Raw genomic sequence first — 24156 nt, forward strand, 5'->3', positions numbered from 1 at the left:
GGATATTTTTTAAAGAGATATATGTATTATAAATTGTTAATTGTGTGCTATATAAAAAGGCTTAGTATGTATTAAAGAATCATCTCATACTAAAAAAAGGTTTAGTGTGCATTAAAACAATGTTCATCATATATCAAAAATTGCTAAATCTATATACCAAAAATATTCAGTTTGTAACTAAAAATGTACTTCATATATGAAAAAGTTTAGCGCGTATTTGAAAAAAAACGTTCACATTATATTTTAAAATCTAAATAGAAAAGAAATGTCCAAAAATAAATTAAAATGGAAGAAAACCCGAGATCTGAAAAAGAAAAAAGAAAACCGAAACATAGAAACTACACACACACAAAAACCTAAAAAGGGAACTGTCGGAAGAAAATAGCCATAAAGGCCGGCCAGTCTGGAGGCTAGCTTCAAGGAAGAGACTATATGACGCCAGCCTACGGCATATAGGATTAGGGCGTACTACGTATCGGTCGACGGATGGCGGATCTTTTAATCCGCCGTTTCGCAAATCGTCCAATTCATTGATACTCCCTCCGTCCGAAAATACTTGTCATCAAAATGGATAAAGAGGGATGTATCTAGAACTAAAATACATCTAGATACATCCCCTTTTATTCATTTTGATGACAACTATTTCCAGACGGAGGGAGTACGAGCTATCTATTTATATCGTTCGTCTTGCAACAAGGTCTTTGTTGCAAAATATTATTTTTTTCTAATTTTCTGCAATAAGACCTTTGTTGTAAAATCTTCTTTTTTTTAATTTCCTGCAATAAAACCCATGTTGCACAACCTTTTCTAGTGTTCTGAGACAAGACTCTTATTACAAAAACTGTTTAGGATACATCTAAATGTGACATAATTATGTCACATCTAACCTGATATTCATTATGTTTATGGTCTATTTTGTTTTTGTCCCAGTTTTTTTTGCTGCGTTATTTATGAGAGCTTAAATATGACATCTTAACAAAAACAACTAGATGTGAATTAGACAAACTGTTGCAAAAATTGCAACATCTCCACTTCATATAATTTTCTGCGTATGTTGCAAAAATTGCAACACATCTTCGGCCGCGCCACGCGCTTGGGCAAGTTATCTTGGCGGTCACCGTTGTTGCCGAGGGACAGAGACATGCGTGGTTAAGCAGGCCACCTGTCCACGCCAGATCGGCCGGCTGATCCCTGTAGGATCGGCCTTGGGCTTGAGCATATTTCCAGCTCTTTCTTTTTTTTGCGGGATTGAGCACATTCTGTAAAAGTGCATGCTCTAATCAATGCAATTAAAAAACCGATTTAATGGAAAAGGCTAGACAGCACATTATACGTCGACACGTTCTAACTGACGCCTAGTCTGACTGCGAGTCCCCGAGATACGAGTATACGACCGCTTCCCCCATGGCGACAAGACGAGCACGCGCCCGTCCATGGAGCCGACACCGCTGAGCGAATCAGTCGCGCCCGACCCGACGAGAGCATCCGAGCCCGGCCGACGCGCGCCCCCCCTCACCCACCAAGCAACCAACCAACCCCTCCACTCAAAGCAAAGCCTCGAGGCGGAGTCCGTCCTACTCCATCCATCGCGTCGCGTCACACACCGGCCCGGGACTACAGTCGGAAAAGCACGGCGCAACCACACTCTTTGACCTTTGCCCCGTGCTCCCACCATCGCCCACCATTCCACTGCGCCGCCGCTCCGCCCAAGCCCGCCCCCATTTCCACCCTCGATCGTTCTCCGGTCTGCTCGTCGACCGCCTCGCGCTTTCTTCATGTCCAGGGAGCGGCGGCCGCCGCTCGCCCTGGCCCTGGCGGTGGCGGCGGCGGTGGTGGGCGTCCTGGCGGCTGCGTCGCCGCGGGCGGAGGCGGAGCTGCAGGTGGGGTTCTACAATGCGACGTGCCCGATCGCGGAGGGGGTGGTGTTCGCGGAGATGCACGCCATCCTGCACGAGGACCCCACGCTGGCGCCCTCGCTGCTCCGGATGCACTACCACGACTGCTTCGTCCAGGGCTGCGACGGCTCCATCATGCTCAGGTCCCGCCGGGGCACGGCGGAGCGGGACGCCACCCCGAACCGGAGCATGCGCGGCTACGACGCCATCGAGCGGATCAAGGCCAGGCTCGAGACGCTCTGCCCGCTCACCGTCTCCTGCGCCGACATCATCGCCATGGCCGCCAGGGACGCCGTCTACCTGGTGAGTAGCTGCAGAGACCACGACGACAAGTTGATTTAATTGGGCATCTTTTTCACCGGCTCTCGTGCTTACTTTGCAGAGCAAGGGGCCGTGGTACGGCGTGGAGACCGGGCGGCGGGACGGCAACGTGACGGTGGCCGAGTACGCGGAGAACGACCTGGCGCCGCCGGACTCCAACATCGTCGACGTCAAGACCTTCTTCAGCGTCAAGTCGCTCACCGCCAAGGACATCGTCGTCCTCTTCGGTACGCACCTCTCCTTTCCTCTCCATGACTCCATCGCTTCACGCGTACGTGCGTCCGTGGACGACAGCAACAGCCCAACACACGCCGCACTGACAATGGCATCCTTCCTGCCCCTCCAGGGAGCCACAGCATCGGGACCTCCCACTGCGAGGCGTTCCGGAAGCGGCTCTACAACTTCACGGGCGCCATGGACCAGGACCCGTCGCTGGACGCCGGGTACGCGAGGCAGCTGAGGAAGCTCTGCCCGCGCCGCCACGGCGGCCGGGGCAGGAGGACCAAGGTGCCCATGGACCCCGGCAGCGGCTTCACCTTCGACCTCAGCTACTACCGCCACGTGCTGGCCACGGGGGGCCTCTTCCAGTCCGACGGCAGCCTCCTCCACGACGCCGCCACCAGGGGCTACGTCGAGAGGATGGCCAACGCGTCGTCGCCGGACGAGTACTACCAGGACTTCGCGGCGGCCATGGTCAAGATGGGCCGCACCGACGTGCTCCTCGACAGCCTCGGCGAGGTCAGGGCCACCTGCGGCGTTTTTGTTGACTAGCCTTAGGTTCAGGGCTGCATTTGCACATATACACATACACTGGTTGATTTGTACGGGGGTTTATCGGGTTCTCTGATCTTTATGCTAATAGTATTATTAACTGAAGATGCAAAAGAGATGCAAGGCAGTTTCATACGCTTTTTAGCTGAGGGGGTCATCACCTGTAACTTGTACAAATAGTCCACGTACTAATACTTATACTGTACTGCATGGAGCTACTTATCTGTTAAGTACATCTGGTCGTTTGACCAACCACATGTTTCTGTTTGGTCAACCACAATTCGGTCACCAAACCTGGCCAGTTATAACAAAATAATTTAGCTACAGAGCGTGTCAGCTACTTATCATGCAAGTCGAACTTGTGTGAGCAAACTTCTCTATCGAGACAACCGAAACTAAATACTACTCCCTCGGTCCCAAAATGTAAGACATTTTTTTGCACTACCATCAAAAAAACGTCATACATTTCGGGACAGAGGGAGTACTTTACTATCCAATGACTGGTGATGCACTAAAAAAAACAGCACAAATGCACTACAATTTGCAAGCCAAAATCGTTTTCCTATTCTAAATATGCAACTTGAACGTTTTCGGCAGAGTTTTCTGTAGCAATGAACAGGTTTTACCCTAGTAAAATAGGAAAGCTTTGGAAAGAGACATATCCAGTGTACAGTGCAGTGAAATTGCTCTTTCATTTGTTCAACTTCGATTCCAGAAATTACACCTATTATATAATGAAAAACTGTAAGTGAGAACTGAACACCCTTTGCTTTTTAGAGACTACACATGACAAGAACAAAGAACACTTGGCACATTGGTGCATACATTGTTATTTTTTACCCCATATATAGATTCCAGATGCTACTACTGCGCTTACTGCTCCAATGGACGCCAAAATTTTCAACTTCGAAGCACCTTTCCTAGGCACAGGTAATTCCATCAAACGTTGTACCTGCACGGAAATTTGATAATTGAAATGAGCATTATGAAAAATAGATCTGCTCTGACCAAGGAAAGTAATCTTAAATAGTAATGAATTTCTTGCTCATAAAAATCATAACACACGAAATGATGTTCTTAAAAAAAATTCTTACCTCAATTGGTTGTTGCCAATTTTTCTTTATCCCAGAAACATGCCCTTTTCCCACAACTGCCACCACTGAAGAATGTTCCCTTGCTACCTTCAATAATTTGGAAGACATATACCTACAATGAAATTCAAGAAGTTAAAGCACAACCATTATCGCAACATTGAGAAAAGCAACACAAAATGCTTTACAAAAGTAAAGTAATTTTGAAGGAACTCACATATCACGTTCATGGAGAAGTGTCTCCATCAGACTAGGAAATGCCTTGCTCATCTCTTGAATGACAAGTGTTAGCATGTCAACATCATCCATGTCCTTTAACTGAATAAACAAGCATTTGCATTGCTATGTAAATACAGTGAAGTAATTATTTCTCGTACATTTCATCTAAAACCAAAAAGGTAACATCATGGTATATTAACTCTCACAATAGTGGATCTGAGGGCATTTAGAGAATCAAGAAGGCAAGATGATATAAGTGCTCCCTGTGGCAAATGTATTGCCTAAGACAACATACCATTTTATTAAGATCTTCAGGGCTCGGTAAAAATAAGGACTGGAAAACAATGTAGTACAGAAATTTAGCTCTGTGCCACAATGACATTTTCCCCCAAGTTCTCCTCAGAGTGATCTTCAAAAGAAAAAAGAAAAACATAAATGGCATCAGTTCAATGCTTATGAAAATTAACTGGCGACCTATCTCATAGTACCAAGATTTCAATAAAGGACCAATATGACATGCTGAATGTAACTAATATTATGCCAACAATAGCAGCAGTCAAGAGGTACAAGAATTAACATAAGATAACCCCCGGTGATGCTCTAACTTTAATCACTTAAAGATCCTACCACAGCGCAACACCATGACAACTAGATGCATATAACCTTTTGGATCCAATGTCCATAACCTACCACATCATTTTATGGCACATCACATAAGAAGATTGAAATTAAAGTTATAAGAACAAGCAAGCAGTGTTGACCACCTTTCAATCAATCCAAGCGGATAGATGTGATGATGATTTTGATGAGATGTGTATGTTTTTCTAAAAATTAAAATCTACTCCCTCCGTTCCTAAATATTTGTCTTTCTAGACATTTCACATGACTACTACATACGGATGTATGTAGACATATTTTAGAGTGTAGATTCACTCATTTTGCTCCGTATGTAGTCACTTGTTGAAATGCCTAGAAAGACAAGTATTTAGGAACGGAGGGAGTAATCAGTAATATGGGTGGAAAAATTAATGGGCAAGAATCAGCAATGTATGTTTGATTCATTTGAATTGTTGGAATAAATTGTCCGTCATTCTATTAGATGCATAGAAAATAGCGACAATAGAAGTTGACCACATTTATCCTTGTGAGAACAAATTGCAATATTCAGTGAAAAACTTATCCGTGTAGATCATTTTATGTAATTTAATTTGTTCTGTCCAGTGCCCTTCTGAATGAAAAACCAAATTCAACCACCAAGTTCAGTACCTGGACAGGGCGATCTCCAAGGATAACTTTGCCACCATACGTCATTGCTTCCTCAAATGCCACTCGAAATTCAGCTCCAGGTAATACATCAAGCTGGCTAGCAACCTTGGGTGCCAAAATCAACATCATATGAGCTACCATGAACACTACATAATTAGTACTGACTGTACAATAAAATCAGTGCATACCTTTGCAAGAAACCAGCTATAGAGAATCCCAAAGGTGTTCATCTTTTTCTTCTTCCACATGTCAATCATTTCATTCATGGTAGGAACCTGTGGGCAAAATCAGATTGAATGATGAACGAGAAGAAATAATGATACTCTATAATGGAACATGCCAAACTGGAGATGATACAATCTATATGGTCTGATTTCGATGATGTAATATTATAAGATTAAATACATGCACTTAGATGAAGGATCCGCAAAACCTATACACCAAGAGAACCACTGTTCATGCATGAACAAGCACAACTATCCATCATTATAATGATATGTAATCCTAACTTAGATACACCACAAATATGTTTTTGTTAGAAGTGCTTGATTGGTGTCCATGAGAATATGCAATGCCATATCAACAGTTTGAAGCCCATCCTGTCAATTAACTCAAGTAGGTCAAATTATGAACAAAATATGTTTTAACCAACAAATTCTACACAAGTGTCTTCTGGAGCAAATTTCACTTGTGTTATCCAATCCAATCAACTTGTTATTAGAGATATCTCTTGGGAGAACTCCACTCGTGTTTTCTTAACCAACTTTATACTAGAGATATCCAACATCCAACAGATAGTTCTTCATTGAGATTAATTTTGTAAACCCCAACGCCATATTAAGTGGCTTTCTTCACCATTTGAGGGAATAAAATAGATAAAGATCAAAGCAGAACGGACTCAAAATTCTTATAGTGCTTCCTGGTAATGTGATTCACACAAATACAATAGCTTCAATGTAATGGACCAACAATCATTATAGGATAAGCATTTATTTCCTACTTTACACATGTCAATTGTTTCATACCTGAAGGTTTTGTGGTGTCAGAATAGAAACCCTGCTGGAACACAGTTCCAAGAAAACAGCCTACAATTCCAAAAAAAAAAAGAAAGTGTTCCAAACAAATTAGTTGAAAATCTCCAATATCAATTAGAAAAGAAAACACTCCAAAACTGGCAGCCAACCTGCCAAATGATCCACCAATTGTTGAAATTACTGATGATAAGTAAAGAGAGGAAGAAACCTGAGGCTTCAGAAAGTTGATGACGGCTTTGACTTGATCACATGATTCCTACAATCAAATCAGCAGTCAAGTCAGCATTCGAAATTACAAATGTCCTGATGACTGACGCGGCCTTTTTTAGCACATGCCGCACACTCAAAGCAAAACCACCGGGGTACCAGTACTTATGATTTAGTACTACCGCCCTTGCTGTAGCCCACTGTAGCCCACACAGAAGTAGTACTAAGCAGAAAAGCAATGCAACTTGCTTGCTGGGCCAATGCAGGCAGACGTCCCTACCTTTTGTGCTTGGACTCTAAATCTTAGATCGATGAAACTTTCTTCCTTGAAAAGTAAAATTATCCCGAACTGAAACTAATGTACACGAGTAGTGGTGTTTTGACGCTCCAACAAGGGATTAGAACAGAAGGAAACGCGCAAGGGTCCTGCAATTGACGCTCGAAAATCGAAATCCGTGGCAGGAGGACAGGGCAGGCTCACCTGCGAGACATGGGCGGTGCCGACGACGTAGACGCGGCAGGTCTCGCCTTCCCCGGCCGCCACGGCCTCGGCCGAAGTGTGGCACTCGAGGCACACCACCCCTCTGGCGAGCTCCTCGGGCAGTTCCCTGGGCATCTCATCACCAGCGTCCTCTCCCCCCGCTTCCGCCTCGGCGTCCGCGAACTCCGGGTCGTCCACGCCAGTCTCCCCGTTGAACTCGGCGTAGGCGTAGGCGTCGGCATCGGAGTAGGGCGTGGCCGGATCCATCAGCAGGCAGAGCGGCGCGAGGCGGCGGGACGCGAAGCTCCGAAGAGTCGGGGTTAGGGCTCGGCGGGCGGCGAGCGGCGGGGTGCGAGGCGGTGGCGGGGTTCGGAGGAGGAAGGGGGCGCGGTGGAGGAGGAGGCAGGGCGGGCGGATCATGCGCCGGAGGGCGTCAGTTTGGGGTGGGATTGCTCGCCGTGCCGGGGGCTATTGAGATGGGACGGGACGGGACGGCCTGTGACGTGGCCTCCGTCGGTGCAGCGGCTGGGATCTCTCTGAGAGACGTGGGGGGCGGGATCTCGGCCGTTCGAACCACCGACGTGGCCGCGCCGCGCTGCCTCGCTTTTATTCGTTGGTTGCTTGATCTGTCGTCCCTGCGCGCGGTTGCATATGCAGTGAAATTTTTCTATTGTTGGTGGACGTATAAGGGCATCTCCAGCGCCGAACCTGGAACCGCTTGCATAGGTTCGGGTCAGGCCAAGTTTTTTCTCGCAAACCGAAGACAAAGTGAAGGGGCTCTGCGGACATCCGGATCTCTGACATGCATGCACCAGACTGCCTTGGCCTATCACGAACCCTCGCCAGTCCCTCCTATGCTTTCCATCGAACGGTCATGTCGCTTGTCGCGCCTCATTCTTGTCGGCCCGGACCATGCAACGCCCGACATTGATGCTCGTGATTTGACTGGACAAGAGGACGGTGCTGACGGACGAGACTTCTCGGGCGTCGCCGCTTTGATGCAGACGACGCGTCCCGAGAAACCAACTCCGGCTGCTGCGCTGCATTGAAGTCGTACGCCGACCTAGCCTCGTCTCGCCTAGCCGCAGCTATTTAAGTCGTGCACCGACAACGCATAAAGTCGCACGCTCGCTTCCCAAGCACCGTCCTCCTTCCCCTCCCCGCCACCGTTTCCGAGCCATTCCTCTTCTTCGAGCCCAATAGTGATGCCGAAGTCTTGGTTCTCCATGCTAGGAGGCAGGAGACACTGGGAGTTCTTCATCTGGTGATTCTTGGTGCTGCCGTCCTTGCTCTCCGGGCCCATCGGCATCGACGACGCCCATTTCCTCCAGCAAGGAGGTGATCGACATCTTCTCTGGCGACGAGGAGGACCAGACGCCGCAGCAGAGGCCTCGCCTCCTATCGGAGTTCGTTCGTCAGATCGAGTTAATGACGGAGCATTCGCTCCGTCACATGGGCCCGTCGCCACCATCGTCGGTGCACGTCAAGGAGGAGCCGTCGTCCCCACCGTAATAGCCCATAAAGTGTGAGCCGGTGTCCCCTCTTCGGCGGGTCAAGAACGAGTCGACGTCGTCCCCGCCCCAGCGCTACCGCTGTTGGGGAACGTAGCAGAAATTCAAAATTTTCCTACGTGTCACCAAGATCTATCTATGGAGAGACTAGCAACGAGGGGAAGGAGAGTGCATCTACATACCCTTGTAGATCGCTAAGCGGAAGCGTTCAAGTGAACGGGGTTGATGGAGTCGTACTCGTCGTGATTCAAATCACCGATGACCAAGTGCCAAACGCACGGCACCTCCGCGTTCAACACACGTGCAGCCCGGTGACGTCTCCCACGCCTTGATCCAGCAAGGAGAGAGGGAGAGGTTGAGGAAGACTCCATCCAGCAGCAGCACAACGGCGTGGTGGTGATGGAGGAGCGCGGCTATCCTGCAGGGCTTCGCCAAGCACCACAGAAGAGGAGGGAGAGAGAGATGCAGGGCTGCACCAACGAGAGATCGAATCGCGTGTGTTATGGGCAGCCCTAGGCCTCATATATATAGGGAAGGGGAGGGGCTGCGCCCCCTCTAGGGTTCCCACCCCCTAGGGGGGCGGCAGCCCTAGATGGGGATCAAGGGTGGCGGCCAAGAGGGGGAGAGGAGAGGGAGGCGCACCAATATGGGCCTTAAGGCCCATATCCCTTAGGGTTTGCCCCCTTTCCACCTCTTAGGCGCCATGGGCCCTTGTGGGAGGCGCACCAGCCCACTAAGGGGCTGGTCCCTCACCACTCTTAGCCCACGCAAGCCTCCGGGGTTGGTGGCCCCACTTGGTGGACCCCCGGGACCCTCCCGGTGGTCCCGGTACATTACCGATAAACCCCGAAACTTTTCCGGTGACCAAAACAGGACTTCCCATATATAAATCTTTACCTCCGGACCATTCCGGAACTCCTCGTGACGTCCGGGATCTCATCCGGGACTCCGAACAACATTCGGTAACCACATACAAGCTTCCTTTATAACCCTAGCGTCATCGAACCTTAAGTGTGTAGACCCTACGGGTTCGGGAGACATGCAGACATGACCGAGACGTTCTCCGGTCAATAACCAACAGCGGGATCTGGATACCCATGTTGGCTCCCACATGTTCCACGATGATCTCATCGGATGAACCACGATGTCAAGGACTTAATCAATCCCGTATACAATTCCCTTTGTCTAGCGGTACGATACTTGCCCGAGATTCGATCGTCGGTATTCTGATACCTTGTTCAATCTCGTTACCGGCAAGTCTCTTTACTCGTTCCGTAACACATCATCCCGTGATCAACTCCTTGATCACATTGTGCACATTATGATGATGTCCTACCGAGTGGGCCCAGAGATACCTCTCCGTTTACACGGAGTGACAAATCCCAGTCTCGATTCGTGCCAACCCAACAGACACTTTCAGAGATACCTGTAGTGCACCTTTATAGTCACCCAGTTACGTTGTGACGTTTGGTACACCCAAAGCACTCCTACGGTATCCGGGAGTTGCACAATCTCATGGTCTAAGGAAATGATACTTGACATTAGAAAAGCTTTAGCATACGAACTACATGATCTAGTGCTAGGCTTAGGATTGGGTCTTGTCCATCACATCATTCTCCTAATGATGTGATCCCGTTATCAACAACATCCAATGTCCATGGTTAGGAAACCATAACCATCTATTGATCAACGAGCTAGTCAACTAGAGGCTCACTAGGGACATGGTGTTGTCTATGTATCCACACATGTATCTGAGTTTCCTATCAATACAATTATAGCATAGATAATAAACGATTATCATGAACAAGGAAATATAATAATAATCAATTTATTATTGCCTCTAGGGCATATTTCCAACAACCGCGGCGTCCAGATCGGATGTCGCGTCAAGGACGAGCCATCGTCTCCCCCACCCAACTGCGGCGTACAGATCATACCCAGGTCAAGGACGAGCCGGCCTCGCCCCCGCGCCGCATGTACGCCCACAATGACGGGCCTGCCTCGCTGTCCCACCGCCACTGTCGCGCCATCAAGGAGGAGCTGCCTCCCGCGATCATGAAGACGCGGGGCCGTATCCTCCACTACCTCTGAGGTGGCGGTCCCTCGAGCTCCAGGTTCGTCGTCTCCGGCGAAGCAGCAGGCGTGGTACGACCGCCGCAACACCTAGCTGACTCGCTTTTTCTCGTTGCTTGCTTGATCTGTCACCCTGCACAGTTGCATCCCATTGTTGGAAGAACGGTATTTGTCTTCATCAGTTCTTTTTTATTTCTATTTATCTTCCCATTAGTACTACAAAAGCAGTCCAGACCTACAGTAAGTGCAAGTCCAAATTCAGCTTCAAGATTATCTGTTGATTTCCTTTATGAGCCAAGAGACAAAACCTTTTTTATTGTGGTGATTTATATCCACGCAAGCAGTGAAACTATTTTTCTATGGTAAGATTTATTGGGGCTTCTAGGCCAATGCCTACATTGGTATTCACACATTTGCTATCATCATTTTCAAATTTTAATTTTAGTATTTTCTGTTGATTTCTTTTCTGATGAGACATGAAATTTTCCATTCCTAGAGGTATGGAACTGCTATTATGGGAGTTTATGAGCTATTACCTTTTGATGATAATGCCAAAGATTGAATTAGTTGATGTTTGAGTTGCTGAACCTGGTGCATCCAATATACCAAAGGAAATTTCAGAATTGGTTCTAAGAAAATGTGTTGTTGATGTGGTTGTATCATTGATTTTTTTTATGTAATGCGAGGTTGCAAGCATTCCCGTCATTATTGAATGAGATTTAGTATGAAAGAAAAGCTCCCTAAAACCGGAAAACAATAAAACGGTGCGACAAAGGCACGCGTCAATTTCTAGTTATACATTATGTCTGAAAGCTTATTTTTGAATGCCTAAGAAGATCCAATTTTCAGGGAGCAAATTCACACCACATACTAATAATATATATCTTCATGTCACTAAATTACCTCTCTTTGTGTTAAATTTATTAATGTTTCATTCTTTATATTTGCATATGCTAGATATTGCTTGTCTTGATAATTTATTTTCCTATAAAATGCCTATGCATAAGAAGAGGGTTAGACTTAAATGTGTAAGTGACATATTTTGCGACACTCTCTTTGTGTTTCAACTATTATTTTTTATGTGAGCATCATTGAAATCTCAAGCCTATCTTAATTCTAGGAGCAAATTTACACATCATGCATGTCATAGTGAAATATATGTTAACTAGATTTCTATATCAAATCAATGCACAACTTCTTATTTTATAAACTAGGAAGGTTTGGTATACACCAAATTAAACTAGTCACACTCTAGATGAGCTTATCAAATATCAAATCATATTTGTGCAAAAATAGAGTCTGCAATTTATTATGTTCTTCAATGATTACAATAACTATGTTATTTGAAGTACAAATACAAATCATCCACATGTTGCCAATTTTATTAAGAAACCCAAGTAGCAAGACACATTTGGCATAATCTAGAAGTTTATACCTAATAATAGACTAGAAACCACTATCAATATTTCTCTTAGATTTTATGCTTTACAAATCTCTATCGTGATATTTAATGATATTATTATATACGAACACACAGACACACACACACACACACACGGAGAAATATATATTTATAACTTAGAGTTAATACAATTTTAAAAATTAATTCAATTTTTTTAATAATACAATCTAAATTTAGGAGAAGCAAAATTTTAGTAATATACATTTAAACTGCATAGCAAACATGTATTATTTAGCAAAATTTTATATGTTGTTGACGATGCTAGCTAAGTATTATAAAAGTGTACTAATTAAAGCTATAGTATTAGACAACTGGTTTAAATAAGTATAAAAGTTTATTATGAATATATATGTTTTATTACGCCCCTGGTCCAAAAATCATTTGGACCCGGCCTAATTAGAAATCACATTGTCTTCAATATGATTGAATTTTTTAAATGTGTTTCTACACAGTTTGATGTAATGCAGAGGATTCTCTTTCTTGTACTTTGCTTTCTTGTAATGGGTCATAATCAGGTCTACAATATGTTCTGAAGTTACCATCGCTGGGCACACCATTTGTGCTTATTTAACCATGATTTTCATGTCAGCCTTTTTTCTTGAATTATCATGCTTATATAATCGATCTTCTGCTGGTCATCCCAGTCATCTAAATAACCTCTAAGTACCTCGGATGTTTTATGGTTGCTGATGAAATCATATAACACACTCATGTCAGTATCTCTAACCAATCTGCAACAATGGTTGATAATATCTTGGTCTGATTAACAGGTTGATGTCTAGGATGAATAAAGACTGATCTGTATGCTCCTGAAGTCTCATATTCGTTGCGCAGACGTAGTACTAAACAAACACAATGTGAATTTTTTTAGAATATACACTTCAATCATGTTCCAACTCAAACGGCTTTAAGCCTGATTTGCAAAATAATGGATTCAGCTCAGGTGCTACTAAAACGAAAAAATATATAACTCTATTATTAAAGCTAATTTTGTTAATCTAAAATGAGATGGACACAATATGAAAAGAAATTCATATTACTTCTGTAGTTAGCTTCAAGCTAAAAAAGGTAGTAGACTCATGATGTGAGCCAATTTTCCTTTCCACATTCTTTTGCCTTCGCTCGCATAACAAATGGACTCGTGAACGTACCGAATAGCTTTAGCTCATCGCCATAGCGGAGAACATTTATTTTGGGTTTGAGGGTCTGTTTGGGTGGGTTATTTTGTTACAACGGTGTCTAGGGTATCTGCCCAGACACATAAGGGGGAGTGGGGGAGGGTCTGGTTGAAAATGCTCTTAGGTCTCTGTCGTTGTAGGTTTGCAGTTAGGCCATCGTACTCATCCCCATCCTCGGTTGCACCGGATGATATGACGATGGACCTTGCCACCGTGCCCGCCCAACTCTCATGGTGGAGTCGTCACCACATAGTGCCCCCAATGTCGACAATTATGGACCTGCCCCCACGAGTAACTCTGAGGAGGTTGTGAAGGTGGATGTCAAGGCGGAGATGTTGACAATGGCGAAGCACAGTGATGCTGGAGCCACAGGAGGTCGAGCAGGACGAAGCTGAGACTGAGAAGGCTGAGATTTTCCCCCTCGAGACTGCTCATCGGGACAAGGAGCGGAGGAGGATGCATGCAGGGCGGCTCAAGGAGGAGCATAGGGCCATTGTGGCTTCGCAGGAGTAGAACCGCCGTGAGCTCTGGTATCACGAGCACATCACCTACATGGAGCGGTTCATAGACAAGCGGCGCAAGCCTGCGAGTTCTGTTACTGTGATGACCCGGTGGCCCTGACAGCGTTATACTGCCCACAATTAGGCGTGGGACAAGCTCTAGGAGCCTAGGAGGACCTCGCCATGGAGGAGGATGGGGAGGAGGGGTTCCCTATGACGGCGACAACCATGCCCAACAACGTCGATGACATCTCCTTCGACTTCAAGGCCTAGGGTGAATGTGAAGCTTAAACTAAACTTCTTTGCTTATAATTAAGTTTTAGTTTAGTTCTATTTTAGGAGATCTTTTGTCTGGTGGGGCACTCAGTTGTAGCTAAGCACTGCCTATCATGACCTGACTTATGGGCAAGCAAAGAGGGTCAATCAATGTCTTGAAATGTCTCTGAGATGTTCGGTGCATGACAACCCTACAAAATTGCTTCTTGAGTGCGATTGGCGAAGTTCTGATACTATATTCACTAGCATGCTCTTCTTACATCTCTACTACTCCCTCCGTTCTAAAATTCTTGTCTTACATTTGTCTCGATATAGATGTATCTAACACTAAAACGTAACTAGATACATCCGTATTTAGACAAATTTAAGACAAGAAATTTGGGACGGAGGGAGTAACTAAATTGGTGTTATGTGTGGTGGCGATGAGTTCTCTCTCCACTCCATCCCATCTTCATCATACATCTAGAATCTATCAGATCCGCTCTAGTTTGAAAGAGTTCAATCCCCGCTCCATTCCAATCTTTCTCGTCCATCTAGAACCCATCATACTCTATTGGTTTGAAAAAAAGAATTTTATAGGTGAAATGGTACAAAAATAATATTGTTGCGGAGCCTCAATCTTCTCTGAATTCTGATGTGCGGCAATGGATTCAGAATCAGAAGCACCATTGCAAACATACTAAAAGAGCAACTGCACAGGGCACAACTTAAGTTCAAGCTTCATCTTGACAAACATAGATGAGATCCTTCCGAAACTTTATGAGTTGGGGAGCATGTATTTCTCAAGCTGCAGACATTTGCAGATTCTTCCCTTGTGAACAGGCCTGATCTGAAGTTAGAGTTGAAGTACTTTGGTCCATTCACAATCCTAGCTAAGTTTGGCACTATGTCATATCGTTTGGGCTTGCTTGAAGGAGGCTTAGTTCACCATGTGTTCCATGTATAGCATCTTCATCATCCATGTATAGCATTACTCGTGTTCCATGTATCCCAAGTTCCCAACTGAAGCAGCATGTGCGAGACCATACGCCAGTGTTCGCTGCATTACCTGAACCTCCTGACCAGAGGGCTCTAGGAGTTATCCCTGAAAAAATATTGGATTCTCGCCCTGTGACGACCCGGTGCATCGTCTCCGCGCGGTTGCGCATTTGCATGCATCATCGTCGTGCAGTCGTCCTCTCTTCTCCGGACCATCAAGTCATGGAGCAGTGTAGTACAGCACAAAAGATGCCACGAGATCGCATCTCGAGCTCCTCAGTTCACTATCACTGGCCCCATCTTTTCTCCCCCCGTTCCCACTCCCTGCCGATGTCGAAGCTGTCGGTTCGCTCACAGCCACCGGCTTCTTCTCGGGCTCACCGATGGCATCCATGATTAGACCATTACTGCAGCGACACTTCACCCTGTGATTCGTTCCAAAGCCCAAAAACTTGCAAAGAATGGCCTCGGCGGAGCTCGGCAAGAAGCTACGGATCCTGATCATCCCCTTATTCGTCACCAGCCACATCGGCCCCCACACCGACCTCGCCGTCCGCCTCGCCGCGGCAAGGCGGGCACCGTCGAGCCCACGCTGGCGGTCACCCCGGCAAACGTCTCGGTCGTTCGATCGACGCTCCAGCGGCACGGCGCGTCCGCGGCAACCAGCGCCATCAAGATAGCCACCTACCCTTTCCCGGAGGTGGATGGCCTCCCGCTGGGCGTCGAGAACCTCTCTGCCGCCGGGGCCGCCGGGTGGCGCATCTTCGACGCGGCCCGCGCAGGAGGCGCTTATCAGGGAGCTGCCCCCTGACGCCGTCCTCACCGACGTCCACTTCTTCCGGAACTCCGTCATCGCCGGCGACCTCGGCGTGCCGTGCATTGCGTTCAGCGTCATCGACACCTTCTCGAACCTTGCCATGAGCCATCTCGGCGGTAAAGTCGACTGCGACTCCGGTTGCAAGGAGGTGATCGTACCACGTTTTCCAGGCCCGGAGGTACGGATCCCGAGGACCAAACTGCCCGAGTTCTTGAGGGTCCAGGAAGAACACGACCGATTCAACCCGCGGTTGGCGGGAATACGCAGGTGCTTCGGCACGCCTTCAACACTTTCTTGGACATGGAGAGGCAATACCCCCGTGTAAACAACAACGAGTTCAGAGCAATAAAGAGAACTAGCAAATATGCCCGTGCGTTGCAACGGGTGAAAAATACATGCCCCTAAATCAAATATGCATGACGGCGGGAATGTGTATGTTGAGGAGTAACATGAAGGAGAATTTTGATTTCAGCCAACCATTTTGTACAAACGGCTAATAAACTTATGCATTGCACAATTTGCGGGTTTGATTAAAGATAGTCATCTCCAACTGTGATGAAAAAATGAACTCAAGCATAAGAATAAAAAGACATACAAAAGATAACAAAATTCAAAGTACCGAAACACAATTTTCTATCCTCTGCATATTTGCATATTTCTGCCTTTCCGTGTGCATTTTTTTCTTTCGTATTGGCTCCATGTTTGAATATTTCTTCCTCCCCTGTGTCTTATTTTGCAACTGGATTGAATCTTAATTGTTTTATTTTGCCGATAGGTTTCATAACGTTGGTTTTTTTTTCTAAGGACTGTGATATTTGACACATGTGTGCCATATAAGCAAAACTGCCACACCTTTATTTTTTTCACTTTAAAGTACCACATGATCTCCCTTCCTTCGACCCCACTTTCTTCCGAACGACCTGCAGGCTCGCCCGAGAAACCTGCTTCTCCCGTACATATCGCGCGCCCACCTCCGAAAAAATTGCCACTTCGTCACGTCTACCACATGATAAAAAAATAATGTGCATGTGGGATTCAAACCCACACCTTCTTGGCACCAAAGCGCGCTACCACAACAACCCCACCCTTAGTATTTGTTGCTCGAACTAAAGAAACTAATCGTTTTGATCCCTTTTTTTACAATTGTGTTACTACAAAAAAGTACAGAAAATTATCATGATTTTCCCTCGTGAGAAAGTTACCATGGTATTTGCATGCAAGTTATCAGGCCTGTGTTGCGTAAGTTACCGTGCTATTTACATAGAACTTACCAAGTAATATGTTTCAACAACTACACCCCTTTCGAAGTTACCACTGTGTTATAAGGTCTTCAATGTGTAAAATACCATGGTACTTACACATAAGTTATCAGGGTATATGTACATCAACCTCGTCCCTGGTCAAAGTTATCATGGGGAATTGTACATGAGTTACCGGGTCTACAGTTCGTATATTATCATGGTACTTACACCAAAAAACCTGAGTGTGTTTCGGTAACTTTTTTCATAGGTCAAAAATTACCACGATGTTTTTGCGTAATTTATCACGCCTATAGCAGGTCAAAGTGGGCCGTTTTTCTGGGCCAACCCATGAGCATGTGTGCCTCCTCATGACACTAAACATTATGTGGCTTTTCTGTGGCACATCATGTGTTGTGTTCATCTAAGAGGCCCCGCGAGGCGAGTGTATGTTTTTAACAACTTGTTTTCCTTTGGTAAAAAGTTACCATTATGTTTATATTGTAAGTTATCAGTTATGCGGTGCTTATATTATCATATTATTCACACAAAAATTATCGGGGATGTTTTGAACAACTTTTTTCCCGGACAAAAAGTTATCATGGTGATTCTAGGTAACCTATCAAGCCTGCAATGCTTAAAATATCATGCTATTTACAGAAAATTTATCAGGGGTATGTTTCAGCAAAATCCCCCCCCCCACAGGTCAAAAACTTATCATGGCGTTTAGTTATCGCGGTGCATATGTATTCATGCTATATATTTACACATGAAAATACCAGAGGAGGGAGGTATAGTACTGTGCTATTTACATAGAAGATACCGGAGTATATTTAAAAAAATCTTCCCTATGGTCAAAGTTACCATGGTGTTTCTATCTCAGTTATCAGATGTGCGCTACGTATATTACCATCTATTTACACATAAATTATCTGGTTTCTTTTCACATTTTTCTTCCCCAACGGTTAAAGTTACCACGATGTTTGTATCTAAATTATCAGGTCTATGGCGTAAATGTTATCGTGCTATTTACAGAAATTACCGGGGGCCGGGGTTCAACAAATTTCTTCCCAATGATCAAAGTTACCACGATGCTTTCACCAAAGTTATCACGCCTTCAATGCTTATGACCATGCTACTTACACATAATGTACCGCGTGGTATACAAAAGTTATCATGTTGGTGTTGCGTCATTTATCGGGGTGGTGATGGAGAATTTACCACGGGAAAAGTTTATGTGCCAGGCTTGATAGTGCTAAAATATTGAAGGCAAAACATGTCAAAAACAATATTTTTCCTTAGATTGTTCAACAATGAGTGTCATAGGTGAGATGGTTAGCTCCCTTCGTTGATTACCTTCCATGCATTCTCTCTGTTTCCTTCCTTACTCAGCCCTCTTGAGGAACGTGAATCGCGTCTGTTTTTCCTTGTTTCCTTGTTTCTGAAATCAGCCTCTCTTTCTTTAATTTCTTTAGCCCCTCTTCTCTCTTTCCCTCCTTATCATCTCTCTCTTTCTCTCTTATTTCCAAGAGGACTTCTTAACTCCCAGGGAAGTTAATGACATATATAAATTGGGTGGATCACATGTAAGGGGGCGATGTGGTATTATTTGACAGGCGAGTTGACCTTTTAACACTGAATATAACCTAGTTTGGTTGGTTGTGGCGTTATGCGCTCAACAGTAGGTTGCGTGTTAGATTTAGGCTCAAACATTTTTTTGCCTCGGTCTGGCTCGTCAGGATAAGTGGGCCTGATTCCTTGGGCCATCGGACGCATCAAACGGGATGGTTAATTCGGCCTACTCGTGTGGATGTTGGGTTTAGTCCTTCTCTCGGACCAGAGTAGATATCGAGGAAGGATTTTTTAGACGAAAGCGAAACTGGCGTACGATGGGTTTTGACACGGACGGACGAAAATTGTAAGATGGACGAAATTATGATGAGAAGAAGCAATAGCCCTTTTATTATTACTAGTACAAATGCCCGTGCGTTGCACCGGGCGAAAAAAGAGGCACACCATGCTTCATGTGAAAAAGAAGTGTGTTCCTCCAAACATTATTGAGCAATAAATAAAGCGTGCAGTTAGCCTAAAAACCTGCTTCATGTGTTAAATATGGAAATATTCTTATTTTTAATAAAAGTTAACGTTTACATAAAAATCAGGACACTTTTTGAAGAATAGTTAACATTTTTATGAAATTGGAACATTTCTTTAAATAGGAATTTTTAACAGATGTTTTTTAATAATGTTTTGTCTTTTTGAAAACTATATTTTATTTGTAATATTTTTTGCACTATTTGGGCTTGGCCTAAACATAAGGACTTGCCTACACAAACACGCACACTTTAAGAAAAAGAAGACAATGTCGTTGCGAGAAGAACTGCCCACGTTGTCTCTCTTCCCGTTCCCCATCTCACTATCCCTAGTAAACAAATAATTGACCCTCTTCATTTAATTGCCCATGCGTTGCAACATGAATGTACCATAATTTGCATGTTTGAAAAGTCGCCTGGGATTCAGTTATCTTGCAAATGCATAAAAATATTTTGGTGTTGTTGCTCCATGTAGTCCCCTTGTCTCTCTTGCGGAAGAATGAAGAATGAACTGTGATATAATTTGCATGTTTGAAAAACTTGACTGAGATTCAGTCATCTAGTCTATAGCAAATACATAACTCAATGTCTCACTATGATATGGATAAATCTTATGGCTCTCTTAAACACAAACAATGATAATTCTCGTGGGATCTTCTGTCACATAAAGTGTGAGAATTGCAAGAGCAGGACAAATAATCGTACATAAAAGATAAATTGAGCACTGAGACATCAAAGTAAATCAGAGCTAGTCATGATTCACCCACCCTTGCTCTGATGGTTTTATGCATTTGCTCACCTCTCAACAAGGCGACAACTATAACATTGTACTGCCCCAAGTAGTGTTCCTCTATGTCTACTCATGGTTTCATTCAAGTTTTTTTACGCTATTATCCACCAATGAACATAGAAAGGGGTCACTAAAGGTATCTTCAGATATAACTTATCCAGGGCCATCAGTTATGGTATAAGCATCCAAAGGAATACTCAGATATAACTTATATACAACAAATAGAGCCAACCAGAAGGTGTCTTCAGATATAAAGCCATGTAAAAAATTGTCACCCTGGAAAAATATTGCATGCTTGAGAGATCAGGATGCACGTTTCCATCTCTGTTTACAAGTTGCGACCATGTGAGCATGGTCTATGTTACAGTAAAAGAAAGAGAAGAAAAACTACACCGAAACAGGTTAGTTTTAAGTCACATGATGGGGAAAAGGTGGATTTACCATTGGAAAAAAAATAGGTCTTATTAGCACTAAGACACACATCAGCATAAAAGATAAGGAATGCCAGAACATAGCATCAGTAAGAAAATAAAAATGCATAGAACAGAAGCACCACAATTTGAGTCGAAACCTGACATGGGTAATAGACGATTACTTTTGATTCAAAAGAATACATCAAAGCTTCCATTGGTCACTGAAACTTCTCCTGGCATGATATATGGTCCAGCAGAAAGCTACACTACTGGCAAGTATAAGCAAATAATGTATAGTTATAAGCAAATAATGTATAGTTATAAAAGATATGGGTAGTTAACTCTACAAATAACAACTCAAGAATAACATATAGTTATAAGTAGGTAGAACATTGCTCTTCTACAACAAAAGATTATGAAAAGTTTATGATCCAACTATTCAATAGTAGATAATGGTACAGTTTTGTGTAATGGAACAAACACATTCTATTTATTACCCTGATTTGTTAGTTTAAAGGCAATTGACAGAGGAAATTTAAGATAAACATGGCCATTCTGTGTAAGCAAAATAACACAAACAGTGGCAAGAAATAGGATACAGAGATTACAACAATGCCAGTACACAATCTGACTTCACCTACCAAGACTAATAGTTGCTCTCTTTTAGTGGTAATCTTCTATCTGGGAGAGTTACAAATTTGTTCGTAACAAAGAAAAAAATGAATTTTCTGAATCACTAATTTTATGCACCAAGTATCATTCAAATAGGAATATGCAGCACTAAGATTGAAGATAGTGAACCTGACCGAAGGTTGGATTATCCATAGTTTGGTTGGGGATAGAGATACCAAGGAATTGATGATCCCAGTCTCTCTCTGGTTTGGTCCTCAAGGGTGCCCAACAATGTATTCTTTTTGGATGGCTACTGCATAACGGAAGAATGAACACATTTCGAAATTTACACAAGACCATACTTGATTCAGACATCTGCCCCATGTGTCTCCAAGCCACAGAAACTTGCTCTCGTCTATTTATTCAGTGTCCTACAACAAAAGTTGTTTGGTGTGGTACTGGCATACTCCAAACTGGCAGGAAATCATCAATTCGAAGCGTTTCATGACTTTGCTCATCCTTTGGAACATTTGGGATCCTTGAAACTCTCAATTCAGACAATACATGAAGCACAGAAATATGGCATGGGAAGTTGTTTTGAGACAATACATGAAGCAGGCCAAGCACTCCCTCTTCAAGTAGCTCATGGAGCTTGGGGCGGCGATGACGCACGACAGCGATCTGGGGCGGTGGTGAGCAACGCATAACACTAGCGGCGACACGAACAAACGCTTGTCGGCCCGAGAACCGTCGAGCTCAGGGCACAGACGGACGGCGACGCCGATCGTGGAGACTCGCGGCTGCTGTTGGGACCATGCTGGCGGTGGCGGCGGCGCATCCCATTCTACAAATGCTTGTAAAAAATCTTTGCAACTCCAGATCAAAATAAGATTTTTGCAGACGGACATCAATGTTGACTAAATCGTAATAATGTAACAAAAAATAGCTGATCATTATTTTATTCTTTCAAGTGGCACCAGGCACTTAATTCTACTGAAAAATATGCACATACACACTGGCCGCATGCCCAGAGAAGTTAGCTCCACGCAAACATTTGCATATCAGGTCTTGTCATCTTGTGCAACTGTAATGGAGTTTTGACAGATTGATTTGAGCAAAAAACATGGGTCTGCAAGTCTGAACTAATAATAACAGCACGGCAAAGAGAATATTTAGGCCAACAGATCAGGCAATCTGCTACTACATGCATGCGTGTGGAAAGAGGGGTGTTGAAGGCATTAATCTGAGAAACACATGTTGGACAACCCCAGAAACTACAGAGAGAAAAGCTATTTAGTACACGCTAAGAAACACACATGTTTCTTTGTTGATCAATGCATATGTTGCACTTGAATACACCTCCTAATCCTGGTTTGCTAGGTGCAGCTAGCATATCTATTCTGCAGAGCTACTTGTTAACTGGAAAAAAAACATAACCGCAGTCAGAGCAATGGGACAGAAACAATGACTAAAATAGGGGATACCATCGAGTGATTAGCTTTCAAGGGGATACATACCTCTCGTGTAGCCGCCATAGGAGACATTGCACGGCTCGACGGATGTTCTTGTTCCTCCGGCGAACTCGGCGCTTTTTCCTCCGGCGAACTCGGCGGTGACATTGGACGTTTGGTCAAAAATTGTAATTTCGACGGGATGATGGAGATTATGGTCCCGAGGCACGACCTAATGGAGATTCCGGCCGAGGACCCTTACTAATAGCAGCCAATCAAATCCGGGTCGGGCGCTCCATCAATTTGTGTTAGAGAAGGACAGGGCCGGTTTCCAATTTCCTATCCAAATCACAACACATCAGCAGTAAGTCGGAGGTTGAGACGGATACGACAAAGGAGTCCGGAGAGGACTGGTGGCGGCGGACGGCCAGTGCTGGCGGCGAATGGCCGGCGTACCCACAGGATGCTGTCCCACCTTCCATCCTCCATGAACGCCCACGAGCACAGCTGGCGCACCCACAGGAAGTTGACCCCCCTTCCATCCTCCATGAACGCCCACAAGCACGCAAGGGTGGACTCCCTTACCCAAGCACGCACCCACGGCATCCGCCTTCTCCTCCACCGCGGTTGTAGCCGTCCGACGACAAGGGCGCTGCCCGTCACCTGCCCATGCTCCGCCGTCGCTGGAAAAGGAGGAGTTTGGATAAGATGAATTAGAGAACGGACCGTATTTCAAACAAACATAGGGTTTTTTATGTAAAAAATGAAGCGTTTAGGTCCACGCCGAGGCTGAACCCGCCGCCGTGCCAGAGCAGCCGGCGCGCGTTCGGCTGGAACCGGGTAGGCGGCCCGTGGCCCATAGCAAATTTTCTGGCCCATGTAATATAAAGCTGTGAAAACAAAATTGGACGGACGAAATTTAGTACCACCTCACGTATATGTTTTAAATTCGAATTGAAAACGTAAATTCACGGGAAGAAGCGTATTGTGACGGTGAACCCACGGAGTCAATCCGTGCTTTATTATTATTATTATTATTATTATTATTATTATTATTATTATTATATATATATAGGGAAAGATTATATATTATGTACTAGTACAAATGCCCGTACGTTGCAACGGGCGTGGAATCTTACAAAACCTGCTCCATATGTCGTTAGGTACAATTTCCCTTTGAGGTAAATACACCAAAGGTCTTAGAACTTGCGTGCGGCGGTCACTTTGGTGCACAAAGTTGTAAAATACGTGTTTGTGGTCACTAAACTTGCGAGGCCGTTCAAATACAGTCAATCTCACCGTACGCATGCGTATCCGTAGACGCCAGCATGGCACGGGCCCGCTGTCAGCCACCGTAATTGCTCTTGTATGATAGATTTGTAGAAAAGCCTGCAGTTCTTTTTTTATTTACATAGGAACCCCTAAAATAAGAAAAATACTGGGGCGGCGGGGTTCCATACTTGGACGTACTGCTAAGTG

General features: G+C 44.7%; 2 protein-coding genes, 1 long non-coding RNA gene and 1 pseudogene across 3 annotated transcripts; 2 read left to right on the forward strand and 2 right to left on the reverse strand.

The window, feature by feature from the left end:
* Positions 1-1565: 1565 nt before the first annotated feature.
* LOC125523492 (peroxidase 1-like) lies at positions 1566-3242 on the forward strand. Its single transcript, XM_048688527.1, has 3 exons — positions 1566-2198; positions 2278-2443; positions 2563-3242. Exons 1-3 carry the CDS (start codon positions 1776-1778, stop codon positions 2985-2987), a joined length of 1014 nt encoding a protein of 337 aa, XP_048544484.1. The 5' UTR covers positions 1566-1775; the 3' UTR covers positions 2988-3242.
* A 413-nt stretch (positions 3243-3655) lies between these two features.
* Positions 3656-7827, reverse strand: LOC125523481 (traB domain-containing protein-like). The gene is made up of 9 exons (XM_048688519.1): positions 7286-7827; positions 6806-6853; positions 6589-6648; positions 5752-5838; positions 5564-5668; positions 4593-4706; positions 4296-4396; positions 4082-4193; positions 3656-3939 (listed from the first exon to the last, which is right to left on the reverse strand). The coding sequence occupies exons 1-9, from the start codon at positions 7703-7705 to the stop codon at positions 3817-3819; spliced, it is 1170 nt and encodes a 389-aa protein (XP_048544476.1). The 5' UTR covers positions 7706-7827; the 3' UTR covers positions 3656-3816.
* A 7823-nt stretch (positions 7828-15650) lies between these two features.
* On the forward strand, positions 15651-16485 carry LOC125533002 (annotated as a pseudogene).
* Positions 16486-20374: 3889 nt separating this feature from the next.
* LOC125523501 lies at positions 20375-23422 on the reverse strand. The gene is made up of 3 exons (XR_007290260.1): positions 23153-23422; positions 22744-23016; positions 20375-22645 (listed from the first exon to the last, which is right to left on the reverse strand). It is a non-coding gene; the product is annotated as an uncharacterized LOC125523501 (long non-coding RNA).
* Positions 23423-24156: the final 734 nt, after the last annotated feature.

The sequence above is a fragment of the Triticum urartu genome, chromosome 1 (assembly GCF_003073215.2).
Source record: "Triticum urartu cultivar G1812 chromosome 1, Tu2.1, whole genome shotgun sequence".
Classification (NCBI taxonomy): Eukaryota; Viridiplantae; Streptophyta; class Magnoliopsida; order Poales; family Poaceae; genus Triticum; species Triticum urartu.

Excerpts from the sequence above, each read along its gene's own strand:
- LOC125523492 (XM_048688527.1), top strand. The coding sequence starts at position 1,776 with ATGTCCAGGGAGCGGCGGCCGCCGCTCGCCCTGGCCCTGGCGGTGGCG. Across the intron at positions 2,199-2,277 it reads CCAGGGACGCCGTCTACCTG|AGCAAGGGGCCGTGGTACGG; the intron begins GTGAGTAGCTGC and ends CTTACTTTGCAG. Across the intron at positions 2,444-2,562 it reads GGACATCGTCGTCCTCTTCG|GGAGCCACAGCATCGGGACC; the intron begins GTACGCACCTCT and ends CTGCCCCTCCAG.
- LOC125523481 (XM_048688519.1), bottom strand. The coding sequence starts at position 7,705 with ATGATCCGCCCGCCCTGCCTCCTCCTCCACCGCGCCCCCTTCCTCCTC. Across the intron at positions 4,397-4,592 it reads CTGAAGATCTTAATAAAATG|TTAAAGGACATGGATGATGT; the intron begins GTATGTTGTCTT and ends TTGTTTATTCAG. Across the intron at positions 4,194-4,295 it reads CTTCTCCATGAACGTGATAT|GTATATGTCTTCCAAATTAT; the intron begins GTGAGTTCCTTC and ends ATTTCATTGTAG.